The 22,570-nt window shown below is 37.9% G+C and overlaps 1 protein-coding gene across 3 annotated transcripts in view; it reads right to left on the bottom strand.

Moving 5' to 3' along the window:
• LPIN1 (lipin 1) overlaps nt 1-22,570 on the bottom strand; it is an 81,932-nt gene that overhangs the window by 6,192 nt on the left and 53,170 nt on the right. For all 3 annotated transcript variants that reach the window (XM_066179940.1, XM_066179941.1, XM_066179942.1), the window contains 11 exons: nt 21,874-21,967; nt 20,333-20,520; nt 19,333-19,426; nt 16,896-16,965; nt 13,994-14,086; nt 12,577-12,650; nt 10,430-10,574; nt 6,864-7,012; nt 5,168-5,254; nt 2,265-2,417; nt 300-414 (listed from right to left, as the gene is read on the bottom strand). In XM_066179940.1, the coding sequence (XP_066036037.1) occupies nt 300-414; nt 2,265-2,417; nt 5,168-5,254; nt 6,864-7,012; nt 10,430-10,574; nt 12,577-12,650; nt 13,994-14,086; nt 16,896-16,965; nt 19,333-19,426; nt 20,333-20,520; nt 21,874-21,967 (1,262 nt within the window). The remainder of the gene's footprint in view (nt 1-299; nt 415-2,264; nt 2,418-5,167; nt 5,255-6,863; nt 7,013-10,429; nt 10,575-12,576; nt 12,651-13,993; nt 14,087-16,895; nt 16,966-19,332; nt 19,427-20,332; nt 20,521-21,873; nt 21,968-22,570) is intronic.

Below are 22,570 nucleotides of genomic sequence, written 5' to 3'. Positions count from 1 at the left end.
ATATTTTCTGTTTGCCCACAGGTATCTCACTGACACTATCTGTGTGGATTAAAATGAGATCTACACAAGTTTAACTGCTAATTTACGCAGACATAAAATAATTACTTTGCTGCTCTTCCATCTTTGGATCCTACATCATGGTATTTTTAAGGAAGAACCTTAATATTTTCCTCTGTACAGGGCCCAATAAAACATTCCTAAACCTCATTTAAAGCTTCTAGGTTCTAATACAACAGAACCATGAAATAACAGCAACGTTTCTGTTCTCTGCAATAGAAATAATTCCAGCTATTACTTACAGCAGGTCTGTTTCCAAAAGCAGCATAAAAGGGTTCTGTGTTAGGATAAAACAAATTTTTGATGTCAGTCAAACACTGAACTTTAAATTTTTCTGGCTTCTTTTCTATGACCTCCCTGAAATGATAAAAAAGGAAGCTGAATAAGTGCACATGAAATATACCACAAACCATTTTATCTCCTTTATTCAGCATTTTCACCCAGCTAGATACTACTGCATAGCACTCACCCTTCTCCAATAAATCTTTTAGAAGTCAGATTGCCCATGAAGACAAAACAGTATTCCCAAGCTTACATAATGGGCACAGTAAGTAAATCCTCTGAAACAAGGTAACTTCTATTGAAACCTACATTACAATGATGGCTACTGAGCAAGGATAGCGGATTCTAGGGAGTAGCTGCTAAATCAATCCTTATGAGGCATAAACTCTTACCAAGTAAACTGCCTCCTGAGAACTGCAGAACGATTCATAGATTATACTAGCCCTCATTGTTTATGGTGCTTTTTTTTAAATTTTATTTTTAAAAGGACTGCAATCACCATATGTGCTAGAAGTACCTCAGCCTGCTAAGACAGAATTACAGTCAGGTTCTCCACCACTGCTACTGAGCAAAAGTTAAAGAATAAAGGAATCTTCTATTTCTCTTCAGCTGCTCCTTACAGAATAGAGAATTCATTAATGAACAGAGGAGTTATCTCATCTCTGGGCAAAAGCCCTTTCACAACAGCTTCTCTTGGCAAGAAGACTGAACAGGTGGCAGAGTCTGGAGTTCCCGTAACACAGGAAGATGCCAGCATGACATAAAAGCACTTAAGAAGCTCAGAATCCAAGATCTGAGCACCAACACATATGTCAAGGAAGATGTGAATAGTACAGAAGCTTCATAGGAGTAAAGCAGCCCATTTGAACCACAGATCCATGTATAAATCTGTGTCTGAGAATGTCCAAAAGATGAATAAAACCACCTTTACTCAGTCTCGCATACACCTGATCTCAGACTTACAAGGATTAAAACTATGGATGAAACAGTGAAGTCATTTATGGCCCACCCACCTCAGCAGTTACAAGAGTGTACACTGACAGATGGGCATTCCTGAGTGTAAACAAGATACCAAAAGGAGTATAATTCTAAATGTATTTCTAGATACAAGGAGCATAAGATAACCGTAACTACCTTTCACTCCATTTATTACTTAATCAGTCTGAGAAGCACACTGTAATACCTCCATGGTTTCTTATATTTAGAACATGACTGGTAAGACAGCCTGTAGCATGTCACTCAATCAGGAGAACATCTGAACAACCTTCCATTAAAAATTCTAATGAAATATATCCTGTCACAGCAGCTTTTAACAGCTTAAAATATTTTCAGTAATCACTTGACATGCTTCGCTGAATTAGGCAGAAAGTACAATATTCATAATTTGTGCTGTTATTATTCACTCACCACAGTTCAACACCTAGAGAAGATAACATTGTCCTCACAGAATCCCACAGTGCAGTCAAGCATATTAAAAAGTTCATTTCGTTTTCACATGAATTTCTTTAAAACCCACCAAAAAAAATAAACTTCCACAAAAATATACTTATGTCAACTGAAACACCTTACAGGTAAAGACAAGAGTGATTGCTATAAAAACGTCCACATTTCTCCAACAGCTAAATATGAACACACAATGTTAAACACATGAAGTCACCAAGCAGTACCTACTGGTAAACAGTGAACACAGCTGTGCCTTAATATACATCTAAGACAAAAACTAGGCAAAAAACAGATATTGAGTAATTGAATTTTAAACTGAACCAAATTGTGGTCTTTCTCTAACAAAGTTTCTTCTTAAATTTTGCATCAATATGTAAAAGAGAAAATTAAATTATGAATTATTTCAAGCACTCCCACTTAAGTTGGTAATTCAGCCTCCACCAACCTCAGTTTCCTCCTCTGCAAAAGCAAAATCACATTACCTGTGAAGAGCTGAGAATAGGCTGCTTGGACTCAGCAAAACTGGCCCCTGAGGCAGCACAGTTCCTCTTTCATTGACCCAGTGTAAGTATCCTCTGGTCATGCCTGCCATTCCAATAGCTCGTGCTGAGCAGTACAAAAATTTATATCCATTTCTGTGAGAAGATATAAAAGAAGAAACTACTGTAAAAATAAAGCAGGTGTTTAGATATTAATAATTTGGGGGGTTTACTTTTACATGAATCAAATCATCACTGTTAAATAGCCTTTTGTTTAACCCAAACTTAATTTAAAAGGAGTAAAAACATTTATGCCAGAAAACTGGATAACTGAAACCCATCTAGCCCCATTGCACTTAGTGATTACAGCTAAAGAAGGCTCATTTATCTCTACTCCTCTCAGGACTTATGACCCCTTACGGTTACCTTTCCACCCCTGTGTGATGGAACCACTGTCCTTAGAATTAACTGAAAAGACATCTGCAAAGAGGAAAACACTTAGCATGAAGCAGACAATGGTATATTGGCCTTTGTTGTACTAAGAGTGTTGCATTCCTGCCTCTCGGGCCTCTGCAAAAAAAGATGTGCAGCAGTAACATATTTCCTCAAGCTGGAACAACTTGAGCTCCAAAACACAGTATGAGAAGTAATCTTTAACTTGATACTGAAATGAAAGTTTTGGCAAAAGACACAGGTTGCCTTTGATTTTGAACAGAAGCATATCTGATAGTAGTTCAACTTAATAGCTTACTTTCCAATTCCTATTAAAAAATTACTTTTCATAAAATAAAGAAATACTGTATTCAGTGCACGCATGGTCATTAGATCTAACTATTAAGCATTTATATGGTTTCAGCTGTAATATCTAGCCTCAACATAATTAACTCAGTAATTTGAAAACCAACATGACTCAAATCTATTTTTTCCCCCTATGCTTATGATCATCAAAGCCCTAACAACTGATAAAGCTGGCAGGCAGAGAAATAACAACTACAATTAAAAAAATAAATTAAAATTTTCACCAAATGTAATGCAGAGGTTATACACAGAACTCAGCATGGGAATTCCCAGGCTACCCTGTCTTTTCTGTGAACATGTATGTCTAACACACAGACAAGTGTCTGGGGCATAATTTAGATTCCAACATCCATAATTTATAATTCATTATCCACATAAAACAAAAAGCAATAAATGAACCTTAGCATAACTCTAATATACAGAAAAATCAGATTTACTAAGAGGAAAGTTGTGATGTGTACCAGAGGCTCTTCAAACATTTATGGTAATTTAAATATATAAGAAAAGCTGACATTCTTGCAATAAAAGAAAACAGCAATCACTAATCCTCCTTGTGAAAATTAAAATCAAATACTTCATCTGATCCCATTCAGACATCAATTCACTTTCCCTCATTTCCTTTTTTTCTCTCAATGTGTAATTACAAAAATCCCCACACTCTGTCTCTGATCCTCTGGTGTACACAATGCAAAATGTATCCAGGGAACCAACAGTACACCTGTACTTTTCACCAACCTTGCTCACCTAGAGGCACTCCCACACATCACCACACATGAGCTGATACAGTCTGTTTCCCTCCGGTTCATATTCATCAGAGGAAACATCCCCATTGTTTTGTAATAAATTGCTCTAGGTCATACCTGGATATAATGTTAACGACATTAACTGACATAGAGAATAGCTGACATACTGTTTCCTGATACTTCTTCAAGAGCTAGTGGGAAAAAATACTTTTTTCTAAACATGGCATATTGAAGATGCCCATCTTTCTCCAAGAATTACACAGGATGTAAAAGCCACAAGTAAACATGGTGAATCCAAGTCCTTTACCTGCTCCAGTGGCATGGAATGTATTTATTACTGTGGACCAGAAGCCATCAGTGCAGGTCAGTCACTGGGCCATAATACTGCAGCTAAAGCACTGATGTTGACAGGTTAAAGCCTTTTCCTTAGGCCCTTCACAGCATGATCCTTATTGAGTTTCAACAAATTTAAATCAGATTTTAAGCAACTTTTACTTATCCCCTGTCCTCAAAATTAACACAAATATTTTAAAAAACTGATCCTTCCTAACCTTGCTATTTAAGAATGGATTAGCAGCACTTACAAACAGAAATAAAATAAACCATACAATCAGCAGATGATCATCATCAACCTTTGAAGCTCATTATTTATACAACAAATGAAACAATAAGAATATTAGCAGTGTGTATCTAAAATTGATAGATTTCTAGTCGAGATAAGGCATTGTGCTGTACTTTAAGGATGAGATTTATCTTGCTTGACTTGAAGCCCGATGTTCAGACAGTTCAAATCAAAGCTGTTTCACTGAACTCCCTTTCTACTCACTGGAAGGAAAGGGAACTCCCTCAAACAGATTAATTCCATAGATTCCACATTCCACCCCTGCACAACTCCAGTTAAGTAGAGTTCAGCAAGAATTCCAACTACAGTGACCACCCTGGGCCACAGAGTCTTTATGCATTTCACAGTCTCCTCACCAAGGAGTGAAAGGAGGGTGTATTAGCATCTTATGAATTAATAATGCAGCAATTCCCAGTTTGCGATAAAGTTCCACTTGCTGTAACTGCGTAACTCATTCAAATTACTGCAGTCTTGGAAACTGTCTGTATCTGTTTGGGATGGTTGGAAGAGCAATCACCACTCACAGATAGGGGGCTTCTTCTTTTGTTATCACAAAGCAGGTTTGGCTCTGGATATCATGCTGGAGATGTTTACACTGTGTAAGCATCACTGAAGTGACAAGATATTGATGAAATTGTCACCCTTATAGGTTAAGAGAAGCCTAGAGAAATTTAAATTTTTACACACAAATGAACAAACACAAAGAAGCCACAGATGCATGAACAGATTTACTGAATACTCACTGGCTCACTTTATGGTACAACTTCGCAATCCCTTGGTGTGTCCAGTCTTTGCCAAGTGTTGGCAAAATATGACCTAAAGTATCTGACCTGAATAATGGAAAAACAATATAATTGAACTGAAAAAAACCCCCGTACTTGTAATAACAGTATGTTTATTACAAATCCCACTAACTTACTTGGGTAGCTGCAAATGAAAATAAAGTATTCTTTAAGAGACTGATTGTCATCAGAAGATAATTAGTATATCCCCCCTTTTTTTGAGATAGGCTGACATGCTCAACCTTGGCCATGCTGTTTAAATTACTCCTGTGCCCCAAGATGGATAAGGCTTGTGCCCCAAAAGGCAATACGGAAGTCACAGCATACAGGCCATCAACCAGACCTCTAGGGGGTCACCAGTGCTAAGCATACTTTTTGAGGTTTATGTTCAATGTCTTTTAAATTAACCAAACCTATCCCTAATGGAAGTTGATGGGAAATTGAAAGTATGAGGTAAGTCACATTCTACCTTACTGCAAACTGACTTCTCCACATTAAGCCAGGAGTTGGTCAAGTATAAACTATTTTGAAATATTCATTCTGGCTTCAATGTATTTCCTGCTTTATATGAAAGAAAATTATTTACACTATAATAACAAATAGCACAAATGAGCCGCTTGCTTGACTAAGAATTGTACAGATACACAGCAAGAAGTCCACACCCTGAATAGCTTGCATCTTAGAGGAAGAAATATTGGGCAATGGCTTAGGATGGATTTGCATTGGCATTGTAAGGTAAAGTGCTTCAGTAACTCTGGGCAGATCAATAGCAGAGAGAAGAGATCCCACTGACTTTATTGAAGCTTAAGAAAGCAAAGTGGGAAAAGATGTTAATTTACATTGGCACCAAATGAGAAGTTTGACATATGATGGATAAATCACAAAAAAGAAGAGTTTCTGTTTAAATCAAGTATTTTAATTTCCCTCAGATTACTCTTGAAAATTATTTTCCCTGTTCTTTTTCCTAATTAGATATAGCTAAGTTTGATTTTGAAAGAAATTGATTTCAAAACAAACATCTCACTTCAAAAGACAATGTTTGTATTTTTATTTCATGCTTTCCCTGCTCCACACACAATTGTTTTCCCCAGTGTTAAATACACTAAATAAATAGAAACCAGCAAGTCGGTCACTCCAAAATTAGGAATTTTACCCAAAGAGCTAATCTGGAACTTTCCATCAGATGCTAGTTCTGACACTGATTTTGGAGTCTAGTCTTCTAAGTACTAATGCCTATCACTGGAATGCCCCAGGAATGCCTTTTAAAACAAAATTCACATGTTTCTTCTTTTTAATTAGTCCTTCATATTTAATTACTCCTTTTAATTACTACTTACTTCATAAGTGTGGTGCAACAAAAAGGTTATGATTTTGCAGAAGTTCCTCCAATACTGCTGTAAATACTATCATGAAGCACCAATAGGTGACAAATAATGGGCACACATGTAAGGTGTCTATTAAACTAATAATTCAGCTAAAGATTGTTGAATTGTTTGAAAGCCAAATTTAAAAATAAAATAAAAAAACAAGAAACAAAACATCCCATAACACTGGGATATGAAGATTCTGTGATTAACATTCCCTGTTAATTATCTTTTCCTTTAAACTAAAGGGCAAAATCCTTGCATACAAAGTCTCTCCCCACTCATGAACTCACCGTGTGATTGTTCCATCAATATCAGAAATAACAACTTTATCATCCCAATTCCATAAGTAAATGGTGCCTTCACAGCGGCAAGTGCCTTGATACTGGGTTGTAACACTAAAGGTCACATCATTGGGGCCATTCTTGAGCTTTAAGCTTTTCTGCAAGACATTATCAGCAAGATGATCAACAAACTGAGCATGTGAAATGGACACAGTGTAAAAGCTGCATATGACCATTGCCTTGGAGTGTTCGGCTGGGGAAGCTGCTGTGGGTTTCTCCTCCCATAAAGGCAAGCCCATTTGTGGGACTGTTTTTGCCCAAAGACCAGGGTGTACTTGGGGGGGAATGCAGAAGGACAGGGAGACCCAGTATGTGCCTCAGGGAGATTTAACCTTGGGGGAAAAATAATCTGTGGTGTAAATTGTATCCTTGCAGAAAGCAAAGTAGCAGGAATGACACAAACTGATGAAGAATCAGTTTTCCAAGGGGCAAGGGGAATGTGATGATGACCCGAGCTGGGCCAGCGTCAGTGCCCAACAATCAGGTATACTGCTTTCTTGTCCTGACCACCCATTCTGATGCAATGGAGCCCAAGTCATGGATCTGGAGGGGTGGAGGAAGCCCATGAAATGGGAAAGTAATATGTATCTATGAACAGATGGAATAGTAGTTAATGAAATGTATGTTTGGTATAGAGATGGTTTAATGTAGTTAAGTTGTATCTGTGGGTAAGGAGAGACTTCAGTAATGACAAATACAATGGAACAGTTAGAAGATACATCAGTTATATGGGAATTGAGTATGATACAAATGCTATGGAATAAGGGGTGGAAATTGTATTAGGTCTGGCTGAGCTGGAGTTCATTTCCCCACAGCAGCCCTCACAGTGCCGTCCTTTGCACTGGCAGCTAGAAAGGTGTTGGTAACACACTGATGTTTTGGGTACTGCTGAGCAGCACTGGCACAATACCAGCGCTGTCTCTCCAACATTCCTCCACCATCAAGGGGCTGGGCGTGGGCAGGACCCTGGGAGGGGACATAACCAGGCCAGATGATCCAAATCAACCAAATGGGTATTCCATACCATACAACATCAGCTTGGATATAAAAGTAAAGGAAAGGAAGCGAAACTGGGGGCATTTGTTATTTTACAATGTTTGCCTTCTGGAGCTGAAGCCCTGCTTTCTGGGAAGTGGCTGAGTATCCCTCACTGGTGGAAAGTAGAGAACACACTTGTTTTTTCCCTTTGCTGATCCACCTTGTTCTCTCCCCAGCCCCACTGAGAAGGGGAGTGACCCAGTGTCTTGGCTGGGCACCTGGCATCCAACCAGTCAACCCAAATTGTGGGTTTGTGACCCATTTGGTCACACTGAATTTTATTGCTTTCAGTAGAGGTATTCTAAATAACAACAACAGAGGCTTACCCTGTGTGGTGTATGTTAGGCATTTACAGAACAGAAGAAAACAAATAAAAAATTCTGTTTCTCAATCAGGTAAATTTAAAAAAAAATCCCCAAATGTTCACATTAACAAATGATGGAATAGGGACCATCTATGGGAATTCCCCACTCTGAAAGACAAATACATATGCAGAAAGAAATGTGAGTAACAAGAAGTTCCATAAACTCTAATTAAGACCTTTTCTAGGGAGATTTGTGTTCTACAGTATTACATCTCCCTTGTACAATGATCGACCTCTCCTCGACACCACATGAACTGTTATCCTTCAGCCTACACGAACTATCCTTAACTCTCCCATTTTTCTGCCCTTCACTGTCCCCTATGCCACTTAGTGACATGCGGGAGAAGAGGCTACTGATTTGATTCTATTTGTGAACCTGGCTGTTCAGTTTCCTGCCATGGGTTTTGTAAAGAGCATACTATTCTATTCCATCTGGGTGGAGCAGAATTGCTTATCTTTGCCCAAATGGGTCAGTGTCACTTATCAGATGGTGGAGTGCTACTTATCTCTCTTCATTGTTTCACTACTTCCATGGGAATGTCTTCTGCCAATGGACCATTAAGATCTCATCAATGACATTACACATTACACTGCACTATTGTAAGCTGCTCCACACAGGGAGGAGGAGCCAAACCATCTTAACCTACATAAAAGGGAGCCACAGTCCCACCAGGTATCCAGTTTTTTCCACCAGATCCCTGGAGGAAGACTGGACTCATCTCACCATTACTGGACCCTTTTTCTTCAACGGGACCATCTCTACTTCAACAGAACCACATCTGCCACTCCAGGAGGATTTACTTTAGACTGCTTCCAACACCCTGACCAACAGGGTGTCAGGTTGTATTTCTGACTCTGTCAGGGTTTTCTAGGATTTCTTGTTTGTTTATTTGTTTGCTTATTCTTCTGTACTACAACATCTGTATTTTTATATCCCTAGTAAAGAACAGCTATACCTATTCCCAAAATCTTTGCCTGACAGCTTTTTAATTGCAAATTTATGATAATTTGGAAAAGGGGGGGAGGGGCTTACATTTTAAGGGAGACTCCAACCCTCCCTGGCAGATACCTGTCTATCTAAACCAAGACATTTCCCAAGACCTGTAGGAATTTATTACTCTTAGTGTATCTTTTTCTTCATTATCTTTCATTGCAACTTTTCAATTAGTTAAAAAGTGAGAAGGAAGTGAGAATACAGAATTCATGGGTAACTGATAAATCCCAATTAATGTACTATATTTCCATCAAGAAACCAATTTAAGAGTAGTTTAAGCTTCAGCTAATTTCTGCAAGGTTTCTGAAACTGAAAAGTCCGATTTTATTTGTGTAACCCGTTCTTTCTCCTTGCAACAGAAAAATAACCAACAGATCTCATCTGTTTCTTGGGAAAAACTCTGCATTTCTTACAAATTATACAGGCAGTGAGTGACGGGCTATTAAATGCTGTATGCCTTGTGAGGGTTTCCTTCAGAAAACTAATTATCTGTACCTAAGATGACAAGAAGCATTTCCCTATAGTAGCCCATTTTTCCAGATGAAATTGAAATGTACAGAACACAAAACTGCAACAGTTTTGTCATCATTAGCCAAACACCTCTGCCACAGAGGAAGAGAATTGGCTTCAAAGAAATTATCAAGCTCCAAAGAAATCAATAGGCTGGCTGCATTATAAATTTACAAGCAGCTCTTTCAGAAGTTACTAACAGAAAACTGTTTATGCAAAATGTGACTATTTGCCTATAAATGAGAGAAAATGAAAAGAGAGGAAGGAGAAAGAAGAGAGGCCTGTTAACATACACACATTTCATATACTACAAGAAAGGATATGTTTCCAATACACTTACTCAGGTGATAAATACAAACTTTGGAATTTAATTTCGGTATTTTTTTAAATGAGATCCCATCTCCAAACCCCAGCACTTGCTACAAGGAACAACATTCAAGTTTAAAACAGAAAAGAGAAGGGGAAAGGCTTTTTTGAAAAATATCACAAGAGAGAATTAAATGCAAGACATAAGAGCTAATTAAGCTTTGAAGCCTGAATAGAATAACAGTAAAGGTTCATGTTGTATTAGAAATGACATTTCAGGACAAGGATTTAAAATTAACTCACAAGCTGCTCAGAAGTGAGTCGAAGTGATTTTTTGTAACTGATTCCAGACAATAACGAGAGATGACTGGAGTTGGTTTGTAATGACCCGAGGTTTTGTTTGGCAGCTCTAGGGTCTTCATCGCTTGAAGAAGATTCATCTTTTATTCTGGAACATTACACACACAGAAAATGATGTTAGGTCAGTAAATGCATCTCAGTATCCATTAAAAATGCATTAACAGTGAGTCACCAAATAAGTCACTGATTCTCTGCTACCAAGTACTGTCTCACAGGAGGTCATTCATATCATGAGCTTTAATACATCAATGAAGTACGAAACTTTCATTCACACATTCCCCATTATTCAAACTTGGATTGTTACAGGCAAGTGAATGGCTATAACAACAGTTTTCATTACTTTAATGAATATAAATTAATGTACTATATTAACTCAGAAATCTCATATGATAAAAAATAATACCCATTAGATACTATGACTACAAAAAACCCCTCTGTTCTCAAAAGAAGAAAGAGGCACTTGTTATGATGGCTTTCTCTTTCCTTCTTCTCTCCTCCCCAAAAGAATTTAAAAGTAAAATTTTAAAAAATGAATGTTATAGAAGTTCTATGGTACAAAATAACTCCTTTTCTTTCAATGAGCAACTTCAGATAACTGGATTACTCTTTTCCATGATTTTCAGGATTACCCTGTTCAGAATACAATGATAAAAAGTCATAAGCCCTGAGCTCCCTCGCATTGCAAGCTGTTTAAATATGCATTGGAAAAATTACTTTTGTTCTGCTGCAGCCATTTTTTTAGAAACTTATTAAGGGTATTCTTCCTCAGAAAGAAAGTTTTCTGACAATAAAAAAAATCTATCTCTTTAGGCGTAAGTTAAAACTCTTTCAGATCTTACCAATCTAATCTTTATATCAGTATCTGGCCTTTTATTTCAATCACACCTGAATGCTGTTTGATGTTAGGAAGCCTTGACCCAATATCAAGGTACTGCATGTCATGACTAGCAACATTAAAAAGCCTATCTTATCCTTTGTGACATGTGATCTCAAAAGTGTTATTCAACATCCCACTTGTCACATTTTGCTTGCAAACAATAAATTTTTAACAAGAGATTTCTAAGGCCAGTTAAAATTTAAACAAAGAACACCGATTTCAGAATCTAGTCTGCTTGAACTCTTAATCCCACTTTAAAGCTTATCTTTAAACAACCATGTAAGAAGCAGACCTGTATGTCACTTGTCATCCTTAAAATCAGCCTTTCCAATTTACTCTGGTTCTCAGTCTCAGAGAGGTAATAGAGACAACAGCTACTCCCACACAGAATGAGGAATCCTCCTTCCAGCACATTTGCCTGGACTGCAACTGCTGACCACTAGAAACAATGAGAGCTTCTTGTTCACTAAAGGGTGATCCCTGAACCTCAAGTAATTAGCATAAGCATATTTGAACCTGACCCTTTTCAGCTGTAACTGCAGCCAGCACAAACAAGATGTCTTTATATTAAGATCTATATGCACAGAAAAGGAACAAGGTAGGAGAGCTGCCCCTGGCTAACTCATCCCTCCAAAGCAAGCTAAAACTCATGTTATGGAACTCTCCAAGGTGAGATTCAGGCTATACAGTGTGATTCATTAGGAGCACAAGAAAGAAGAGACTTCTGCAATCTTGGAAAGAAGTAACAGAAAACCATGACTATTGCCTGTGAAAAACACTCTGGAAAGCCCCTTAACTTTCTGAAATATGCAGGAACCAATTAATTTGTCAGGCCATAAATCTAAATAAATAAAAAAATTTAAGCAACTGGGATCTGACAGCAGCTTGGGTTCATCTATGATGTTCCCTTAAAAACTCTAGAGAAATACATGTAGCTTTGGAGAACTGCTCCAATTGCAGTTTGTTTCCAAGGGGCTGGAATGTGCGTCCCAGAGCTGCCAGCCAAACCACAGAAATGCCAGAGTGCACTCACAAGGTCTGCAGCCCTGCCATGGGTCAGGGCCTCCTATTTGCACTTATGTGGTGCAATGAGTAACAAATTAAAACTATTTCTATTAAAACAGTATTTCTTTGCTCAAATAGTTGTGGTAACTTGCTTTCATTGTTAAATGGTAACTCTTGATTGTTTCAGGTACAGATATTTTGGGGATACCTGTTTGCCCTGCTCATCTGTGAAGAGTCTTCTGTAAGTCCACTCTCACTCATACTTTGCTCTGGCTTTGTTTCCTGTAAAAATACAAGTATAAGTAGTTGTGCATCTCCTGTTGAACAGAAAGTAGATGTTTTTAGAAAAGTATTTTAAAATCAAATTCTGCCTTGTACAGACTTGGTAAAAATCAACAGCATGTTTGTCTCCTTTGCTTGTAGACAAAATAAAACCCTTAAAGAATAAAGGCAGTACAAAGAATTAAAAACTGAAACTATAAAACTCAGAAGAATAATTGAAATTTAGTTTTGCAGGGAAGTAGAGAAATAACAGGTTCAACATCTAGTACTGTTGAAGTTCTGGGATCAACTCCATAGTTACTCAGTTCATACAGTTCAAATAGCTAGATTTCACCTGAGAAAGCAAAGTATGACTTGGGAGAAGGAAAAAAAAAACCCCACATATTACCTTTCATAGAATCATTAAGCTCTTTAATCCAGTAAAACTTTCTAAACTGCTTTTATCTTGAGTAGATGCTGAACACTATCAAAGGCATTCTACAAGATTTTTAATAGTTCCATTTCAAAAGCAGTGAATAGTTCTGCTTTACATAGTTCCATTTAAAGTTTCCACAACTCAAGAGATAACCAAATACTTCCAGAGAAAATTCAAAAAACTTGAAACAACTATAAAACTAAAATCTCATGCTCTGAAACCCGTACCCATAGAACACTGCAATGGTTATTTCATGCAAGGTTAAATTAGTTCCTGACTGAGGCACAACCATAAAATTGTATTAGAAGTTATTTTCTCCCCTCAAGTACTAATGCTTCAGTAGTATAAATTAATATGAAGAGGTTTTACTACCCAACGAATATTTCATATAAAGCTTTGGTTTTTCCAGTTTTCTAATGTTCATCCATGACTTTAAGATTGTTATCACAAACTTCTAATGCTCCGAAAAGAAACTCAAAAAGATATTCAAACCAATATATCCAGCCAGTTTGCCATCTTAGGTTTTGCCGAGTCTTACAGCCCACACTATTCATAAATATGTCTGCTCTTCAACCATCAAAAGAAAGACACAGAAAGGTACTAATCTGCGTGAAAACTTTAAATTACTGGCACAACTCTTTGATTCTAGGTTTCCAAACAGAGATTTAATACATTAGATACTACTGCCTCAGATCTGTGTAATGAAAATAAATGTACAGACAAAACTCTGCAGGCAAATGTTTCAGGTAGGGTCTGATCCAAAGCTTTCTGAAGTCAAAACAAACCAGACTTCAGACCATGTTTAATGTGTATGTCCTCAGTCAAACTGAGCACCAAGTTACCCTCTGAAGTTCTAAGGGATGAATATGCAGATACCCAGCCTTCCCACTGCAACCAGAAGGAAACTCTGCTTGCTTCTTAAACTTACCTCTTTAATAGTGCTGTTCCTCCCTCGCCATGAAAACCACCATCTTCCACCTTTCTTGGGCATCTTGTCCCTCATTATAGATTCCACAGTCGCCTGTGATAAATGGATGGTAACATAAAAAAGGCCCAAAGTAAAGGACAACCTGACATACGTAAATGAAAAAGTGCCAAACACACAATTTTAACTGATAATAAATAGAATAAAAGTAAACATACTGTCTGTGGACCATAAATTCTACTAAAGCAAAATCTAATGGTATCCAGAGCTGCTCTGAAGTAACTTAAGCATGAATACTTATGGTATTTTTAAAAGGAAAATGAAAAAGAAATCAAATCAAAGAAGAAAAAAGGCATAAAGAGAAATTAGTATAATGTCTAGAATGGAGAACCTGCTGTTTCTAAGTTATTTAGTACAAATTATACATCAAAAAAAAGAAAAAACAGCACTTCCTGAAGGAGACATCATGCAAAACAGCAAAAAACTGACATGCAAGACAGTTATTTACAAAGTTTGTATTTAATCACCAGCTTAGAAAAAAGCAAAGAAATTACTAGCTTTCATGAGTTTATGAATTATCATGCTACAAATTTGACGGAAAATGTTAGAATCGTTTCTTTTATAAACCTTTTCTACTTTTCATTGATTCTACACACTAGACACCAGTAGATAAGTTTCCTTCAATATCCTTAATGACTAGAGCCTTATGCATCTTAACAAGGGGAGCTGAATTCTTTCACTCAGAGAGAAGAAACAGATGGAATGGGAAAATGTTATGGTAAAAATGGCCACAGGGTTTGGTACATCCTAGAACAGCTTGGCCACTGTATTTCTGAGCTGATAGCTTCTACTGCAAGTAAGGTCACCAAAAGAAAGCTGTGATGTTGATTAATGATTAAAAAAAAAATTTAAAATATTCTAAGAACTCTCAGCAATTAAGAGGGGGCTGTATTCAGATAATGAGTGGCACAATGGATCGCTTTTCTCAATTTTTCCATAGGTTTTCTTCACTGTATTATTGAAAGTATATGTGAAAAAAAAGCAAATGACAGAGGAATAAAGTTGAGTTTTCCAAAGAAAGTAAGAAAAACAGGGAGCAGATAGAACTACAGAGAACAGAGTGTCACCATTGAGAACAACGGCTACAATCTAAGGAGATTCTCACACATGTCAACAACTTCAAGCAGATGTCCTACAGACTTTTAGTAGGGGGATTTGCATGCTTACAATTAGATAGGCATTTAAGTGCATTTTACAGAACATCAGTGAACTTTTTTTTTGCAAAAACTTCCATTTTCAAACACTTCATAAACTCTTTATATTAATGAAGTATCTTAGTATTTCAATTCCTTAGCTTCATTACTAGAGTAAATCAAAACTCCAAGTAACAAGTTATGAAGAAAACCAGTAGGATGACTGGTAACATAAATGAGTCATTTTAGTTTCAGAGGTACAGTAAACCAAGTAAACCTTTCCAATCATACAGATTGTTCCAACTATAAATACTGGCTTCTCCACTAAATTAAAACTGTACTCTCTAGAAAGTTATCAGCATTCAGAATAGAAATTGACCATAAAAAACCCAAGCACATTAAATTACACCCCCAAAGAAGATTTTTTTCAATTGATAACCTATATGAATAATGACATAAGTATGAAGCTATTGAAGGAATTTCCATCTCCTGTACCATTATGGAAAAATATTTTGTAACACTACTTTCCATTTACCCATCCTAGGCAAAACCCAAAATACCTGGCTCAGGTTTTGCAGTGTTTAATCTAAAATGCAGTTACCTTACATTATTTTTATTGCCACTGAAGACCCAATAGGCACCTACCGAGATCTGAATCACACTGTGTGAGCAACCAACAAATACAGAGTGGAATAACCATGTACCTTCTGTGGGCATTTGGGTTCCATGGGATGAATCCCACCTTTGATGACTACTAGAACATTTGCAGTAACACACAAAACATCTGTGTGACATCTTTGGCTCTGTGACATCTTTGAAATTCAAGCCATGTTTACCAGATACTTGGGATTTTTAGGCTCAATTTATTTTATACTGGGATGGTACCATGCAGCTGCACATGACTGTATATTGAGGCAATGTGGCATTAAGAAAAAAACGCCGGCAGAGAGTAGTCTTGGCTTTTAAGAAATTTTTAGTCCACAGTGATGGCAACAGAGATAGCAGTTGAATTCACACAGAACAATCCCAAAGATATGTGAAGTGCTGCAAATGGCAGGAGGAGAGTTTAGGTTCAAAAATTTATTAAATCCATGTCTAACCAGGAAACAAAAGAGTGGTAGTGGTGATACTGCTTCTTTATATACATTTACAGTATTTCTGTCACGAGCACCTATGTGGCACCAGGTCACATGGCACTGAACTAACTTCTTCAGCACATTTATATAAGCCAAAACACACAGTTGTCACATAGTCATAGAGCTATCTGGCACTACCTACCTGGGTTATGAACAACCAACTGAGAAACAAAAAGCTAGCAAGCTGCAGTACTTAAAGCTTATTCACTCAGGTTATTTATATTTATTTAATAATATATGCTGTATACATATAAAACAGAAAGCAAACACAAAGTATTCAGCTACAGCAAACACTAAGGGATCAATATCATTTATGTTTACAATCCATATTAATGAAGTAAAATATAAGTTTTCCTACTTCAAAACAGTTGTAATAACTTTAGCCTAGTAAACAAACACTATTCACAGACCAAACTTAGTCCTTATTTAGGCCATAACATAAGATAGACAAATGGTTATGTGTGGGTAGATTTTTCTGATGTGCAGATTCTCTTGTACAACAACCCATTTCCCTCCCTTAATCACTGGCATCACTTCAAAACTCCTCCTCTTACCAGCCTTCATGTTCAATCTCACCTTTGGCAAAGGTTTCTGGAATGCCTGCATTGCCAGCAGAAGGGGACCAGCTGTTGTCCAGTTGTAGTACCTGGGCATGCAAGGGAGACAATTACAACATTTTGTGATCCCAAAGTCTCAATGCACAATCCACCGGGAATTCACCACCGGGCAGGTTAAAGCCATGAAGCACAGGTCAATCTCTGGCCTGCACTACTAATAACACACCCATCTTATTTCACAGAATGCTCACAGGTATTTACCACATACATTTTTCAGGGTATGCAAGAGAAGCTAGAGTAGAAAGGGTATTGTTACACATTACTCAAGTCATCATAGAATCACAACAGGGTTGGGTTGGAAGGGACAAAGATCATCTAATTCCAACTCACCTGCCATGGGCAGGGAAAGCTTCTGCTAGATCAGGCTGCACAGGGGCCCATCCAATTTGGCCTTAAGTACTTCCAGGGATGGCACATCCACCACTTCTCTGGACAGTCTGTTTCAGTAACTCACCATCCTTATAGTAATAAAGAATTCCTCCCAACATCTAATCTAGGCATCTCCTTTTTTCATCTAAAACTGATCCCCTGTATCTTATCACTATTACCATATAAAAAGTTGCTCTCTGTTTTTCCTAAGTCCCCTGTAAGTGCTAAAAAGCTGCAATGAAATCTCCCCAGAGCTTTCTCTTTTCTAAGCTGAACCCCAAATCACAGCCTGTCTTTACAGGAGAGGAACTCCAGCCCTCTGATTACCATTATGTCCCTTCTCTGGACTCACTCCAATAGCTCCATGTCTTTCCTGTGCTGGGGACCCGAGGGCTGGATGCGGCACTGCAGGTGGGATCTCACCAGAGCAGAGCAGAGGGGTAGAATCACCTCCCTCGACCTGCCCATGCTGCTTTGGATGCAGACCAGGACATGTTTGCCTTTCTGGGCTGCAAACACACACTCTTGGCTCATGTCCAGATTTTCATTCACCAGAACCCCCAAATCTTTCTCTCCAGGGCTGGTCTCAATGAATTCATCTTCCAGCCTGTAGTCATGTCTGGGACTGCCCCAAACCAGCTGCACCACCTTGCATTTAATTTATTGAATTTCGTGAGTTTCTTGTGGGCCCTTTTCTTAAGTTTGTCCAGGTCCCTCTGGATAGCATCACTTCCTTCTGTTGATTCCACTGCACCACTAAGTTTTGTGTCATGTGCTGCAAATGTGCTGAGGGTGCACTCAGTCCCATTGTCTGTCTCATTGACAAAAATATTGAAGAGCACCAGTCCCAAGACTCTCAGGGACGCCACTCATCACCAGCTTCCATCTGGACAGAGCTGTTTGACTGCAACTCTCTGCCTGCATCCACCCAGCTACAGCCCTGATTATATTCCTCCATCACAGCATAAGCCACATTTTTACAAGCTTTTTCACTGTTTTTCCATCAAGGAACTACATAAAACTTAGGGGCTGTATTCTGTAGGATGTCAAGCTCCTGCTATTATATGTTGAACATCGCTCAACTCTTATTGCAGACAGTAGGACAGTTGCAGTATCCACTGACTAGGGAAGATGAAGCTCACACCACAGGAAGAGAATATGACATTTCAATCCTCACTAAGGTTTCCTCTCTTCCCAATACATTCAGTGGGCAGATAAATACTACCATCGGATGCAGAGAACAGTGTCAGGGAAGCAGTGACTCACCTCAGCCACCAGAGAGGGTCAGGTATGAGGCTGCAGCATACACAATACAAACTATCACCCAGTACTTTTGCCTTGCATGAGCCATGTCTATGAGTAAGGGTAGCCAAACCTCCCTAAGCGCAGCACAAAGCCATGACCTGTCTTCTAACACTGTTTGCAAGGTGCAAGGAATTCTCAAGTTAAAGAACCCCCAAAAAAGCCGCATCTGGCTTAGACCACAGCACTGCCCTGCTGCTAGCAATATAAACGTACAAAATAGCGTCTTAGCCTTGCAGAAATGGAAGCCTCATACTCAGTGGGTGAAGTTTGACAAGTCTTGAAAAGCAATGCCTCCACAGAGGCATATTAGCAAAATATTCAGCATATACAAAACAACTACTTGGTACTGAGTGACTGCAAACAGACTGACATATCCCTGTAAATATTAATTATTCAAACTGGCTCAGGGCAAGCCTTAGCAAGTTCCCATCATATTACATTTTTACTCTGTCAATTGAATGTAAATACTATTAGCATTTAATAACAGCTTCTTGAAATTCAAACTGTGTCAGCTGTAATAGGTCATCTGAAACTGCCCTTCGCTTTCAATTCAAAAGAGGAAAAGTAACTAGAAGGACCTGAATTCACTAGGTAGTTGATTCTTTTTGGATGAATCCAAGCTACAAATTTTCAAAACCTGTTTTTCAGCTATAGTTAGACTGATGTAAGTGACAAAGAAGTGTCTTTGTTACAACAGTAATTTTTTTCTGAAATATACTTACTTATTTCCAATCTTAACCACAAGGTTAGGGTCATCAATGATAGCAGGATTGTCCACAAACTGTTGATATGTTACTGCATGTTCTAAGAATTCTTCTGTGGGGGAAAGAAGTTACATTTGTAAAGCATGCATTTATAGATGCCTGGGGTGGGCCAACCTAAACCTCTCAGCACCTCTCAGACACATTGGTTTCACCTTCATTACAAGGGTGCGGAGATTTAACTGCGGTATGGAAGCAAGTTGTTCAGAGACTCAGTCTCAGAAGATGAGGGTTTCTTTGTTTCTGGGTGTCCTTCCTTTCAAAATACAGCCTAAAGTGAAATCTCAGGGATGTAACTGTGCGGGAGGAAAGTCTCCTTTTAGAAAAATTATATAATTTACAAGTGATTCAGATGACAGTATGACTCAAATAAATCACAGTATATTTGAAACATTTCAATAAGTAGCTTGTGAGCAACAGTCAGTGTAGCATCAGGCTCATATGATTTTATGATGCCACATTGCTGCAGAAAGTGCAAGTCTTAACACATTTTTTTTCACACTATGCCACTGGAACTTTGAGGCACAAAGTATTGTGATTTATCTAAAAGTTACACAAGAAACTGGAGCTGGGGCAGGAATCAGGTTAAACTTTTCAACTCCTTCTCCTCATGTCCCCATTTATGGACCACCTTTTTCACTCCTGAATTCAACAGCTGTGAATTTCCTAGCTATATACTGTATTAAGTGGCAAAAGTATCATTAACACTACCGTGATACAAAACATTGCACTATCAGGAAGTAAAAGTACCAATAAAATACTTGCAAAAATTTTCATATATAGTGGATTGTTCAAACGAGTTAAAAATCATAAGAAGTTCTAGGAAGCTTATCATTACATGGCCAGTATTTATCTCCTCAACCCAGTGCTGAGTACAGCCACAGGAGGGCTCTGCAGCCTCAGGCTGGGAAGCTCAACCCCAGCTGCCGGCACGTGTCTGCAATTCACAGTCATCCTGTACCTTTGGTAATCTCTTTGTTCTCAGTAAGGCCTCCGCAGAGGGAAATGGCAATGGAAGGCAAATCCCGAATTCCATCCGAGGTGCTTTCAGCCCCACTGTCAACACCTGAGCTCCCGGCAGACTGCGGGGAGTGGCTAGCTGGCCGCGGCCCCATGTCGGCTGTGCTCTTGCTTTGGGCATTGTCCCCACTGCAAAAGAAAAATCAGGAACTCAGTCTTCACGTGTTCATTCCCAAATTCACTCCCTTTAACAAGCCCTGTCAATATCTGATACACGCTTAGGAAAAAAGAAAAAGGAAAAAAAAGATAAATCTTTGTTTAAATTTTACAGCAAAACAGAACAAAATAATACAGGCCTTGTGGGCCCTTCAACATTAGATTACTTCTACTTATTTGCCTAAACTAGGCATGTATAATTATACCTTCATTTATTTATAAGAGCTATGAAAATAGAACAATAAAGTGCATAATTTTAGTGGACAAAATAATGGTACAATAAGCAGAGTTTGTACTAGTAGAACTATTCCCACACAGGAACAAGAATAAGCACATAAGTTTATTATTTAATTTATATTAACTATATAAACTGATAGCTAAACCCAAACAAATAATGTGTATGTTTGTATATTTATGTGTCATGTATATATAAATAAAACACTCTACATGTAAACTACTAGGATTAACATTTTCAGAAACAATATATCATTATACCCACTAAAAATCTGATGAGATCATTATTACAAAGAGCAAGTTCATCAAACTCTGCTTTCCACTCCAGATTCATACGAATGCATTTGAGAAAGAAATTTTCAATCCAAAATTTTCCCCATATAACTAATCCGTCTCAGTTTTATTGAAATGCTAATATTACAGCAGCTGAGTTAAAGCAAGCAAAAAAAAAAGAAAAATAAAGTACACAGGCTACTTTAGTTGTTGCTCAATAACTTTCGTTAAGTGACTAGGGTATATGCTGAAAGAGAACTGTAAATGCTGCAAGAGGCTCCAATAAAGATCAGAAAAAGTTGGAAATTGTATGTTCAGGGTGCAGTATTTTCATATGTAACTCTGTCATGCACCTTCCAAAAATTATTTTCTCACATTCATATTTATAGGTGAATCAACCAGAGTAAAGCAACACTAGAGCAATAATTTTCTGCTAATACTGTTAACAATAAGATATGTTCCTTATGATAATAAGTCAGGACATGGGGATAAATATATCCCAAGGCCAACTGTTCTCCCAGGACATGTGAGTAACACCCTCAAACATCAGTGCATATTACATAACCATCCATAATCAATATATGACACTTAATTGACCAAAACAGAAAATCAGCTGCAAGCACTTTTCTCAGACCCAAATGCAGCATCTTCCAAAAGTTTTAATATTCCTCTCTACAAAATTTTACTTTCCTTCTGCCTTCATCTCTGCTTGAATCCTGAAAAAGACATCTTATCTGGTTGGCAATGAAGAGTTTGATCTAAATATGGAAGGTGAAAAGAGCTCTTTAAAGAGTGAAAATATAAGAAAAGGACTTATACTTTTTGGGGAAATAAAGTGCAGCAACTTCTGGATCCATGTCAGTGAGGTCATCTAAATAGACACCATCAGCACCAAGATGCCGGCTCCGTTTATCTGTAAGGAACAAATAAGTCTATTAATTAATATTTTATGAGTAACAATCCAGAGCTTTTATTACTGTTTAACTATTCATTTTGAGATTCAGAAACCAGAAATTTATAACAGTTTGTGAACTGTATTTGTACAAAATAATACTGCCAAAATTTCAAAACAAGTAGTTTATACAAATTGTTTAAACTATGAATTAACAAAATGGGACAGCAGAGGACTAGTTTTGAGACATGCCAAAGACTCCACATCCCAGACAAAACCACTGTGAAACAGAAGTCAGTGGTCACCGGAGGAAAAAAGCAAAAGGAAAACGTTTTAAGTATTTGCATAGGCCTATTATCACAGTATGGCAGTCAGAACAATAATCTTTGAGAACTAATCTTCCATCCCTCCTTGTAAAAGGGAAAGAACAGACTACAATATAGTCACTAACACACTATAACTGGCTTGTTATGGAGACAACTCACTTTCAAGCACATACAGCTGATGTGTTTTGTGTGCACTTGCACCACCATAGGGGAGAACACACCCCTTCTTGGCCTGTCACTAGGACCAACACAGAGCCACCACTGTCCTGTTGTTGCCCGTACACCTAGATAAGTAACC

This window comes from Chamaea fasciata, unplaced genomic scaffold, assembly GCF_029207755.1.
Source record: "Chamaea fasciata isolate MVZ Bird 193981 ecotype frontalis unplaced genomic scaffold, bChaFas1.0.hap1 SCAF_3, whole genome shotgun sequence".
NCBI lineage: Eukaryota > Metazoa > Chordata > Aves > Passeriformes > Sylviidae > Chamaea > Chamaea fasciata.
This window is presented reverse-complemented; position numbering and strand designations above follow the sequence as displayed.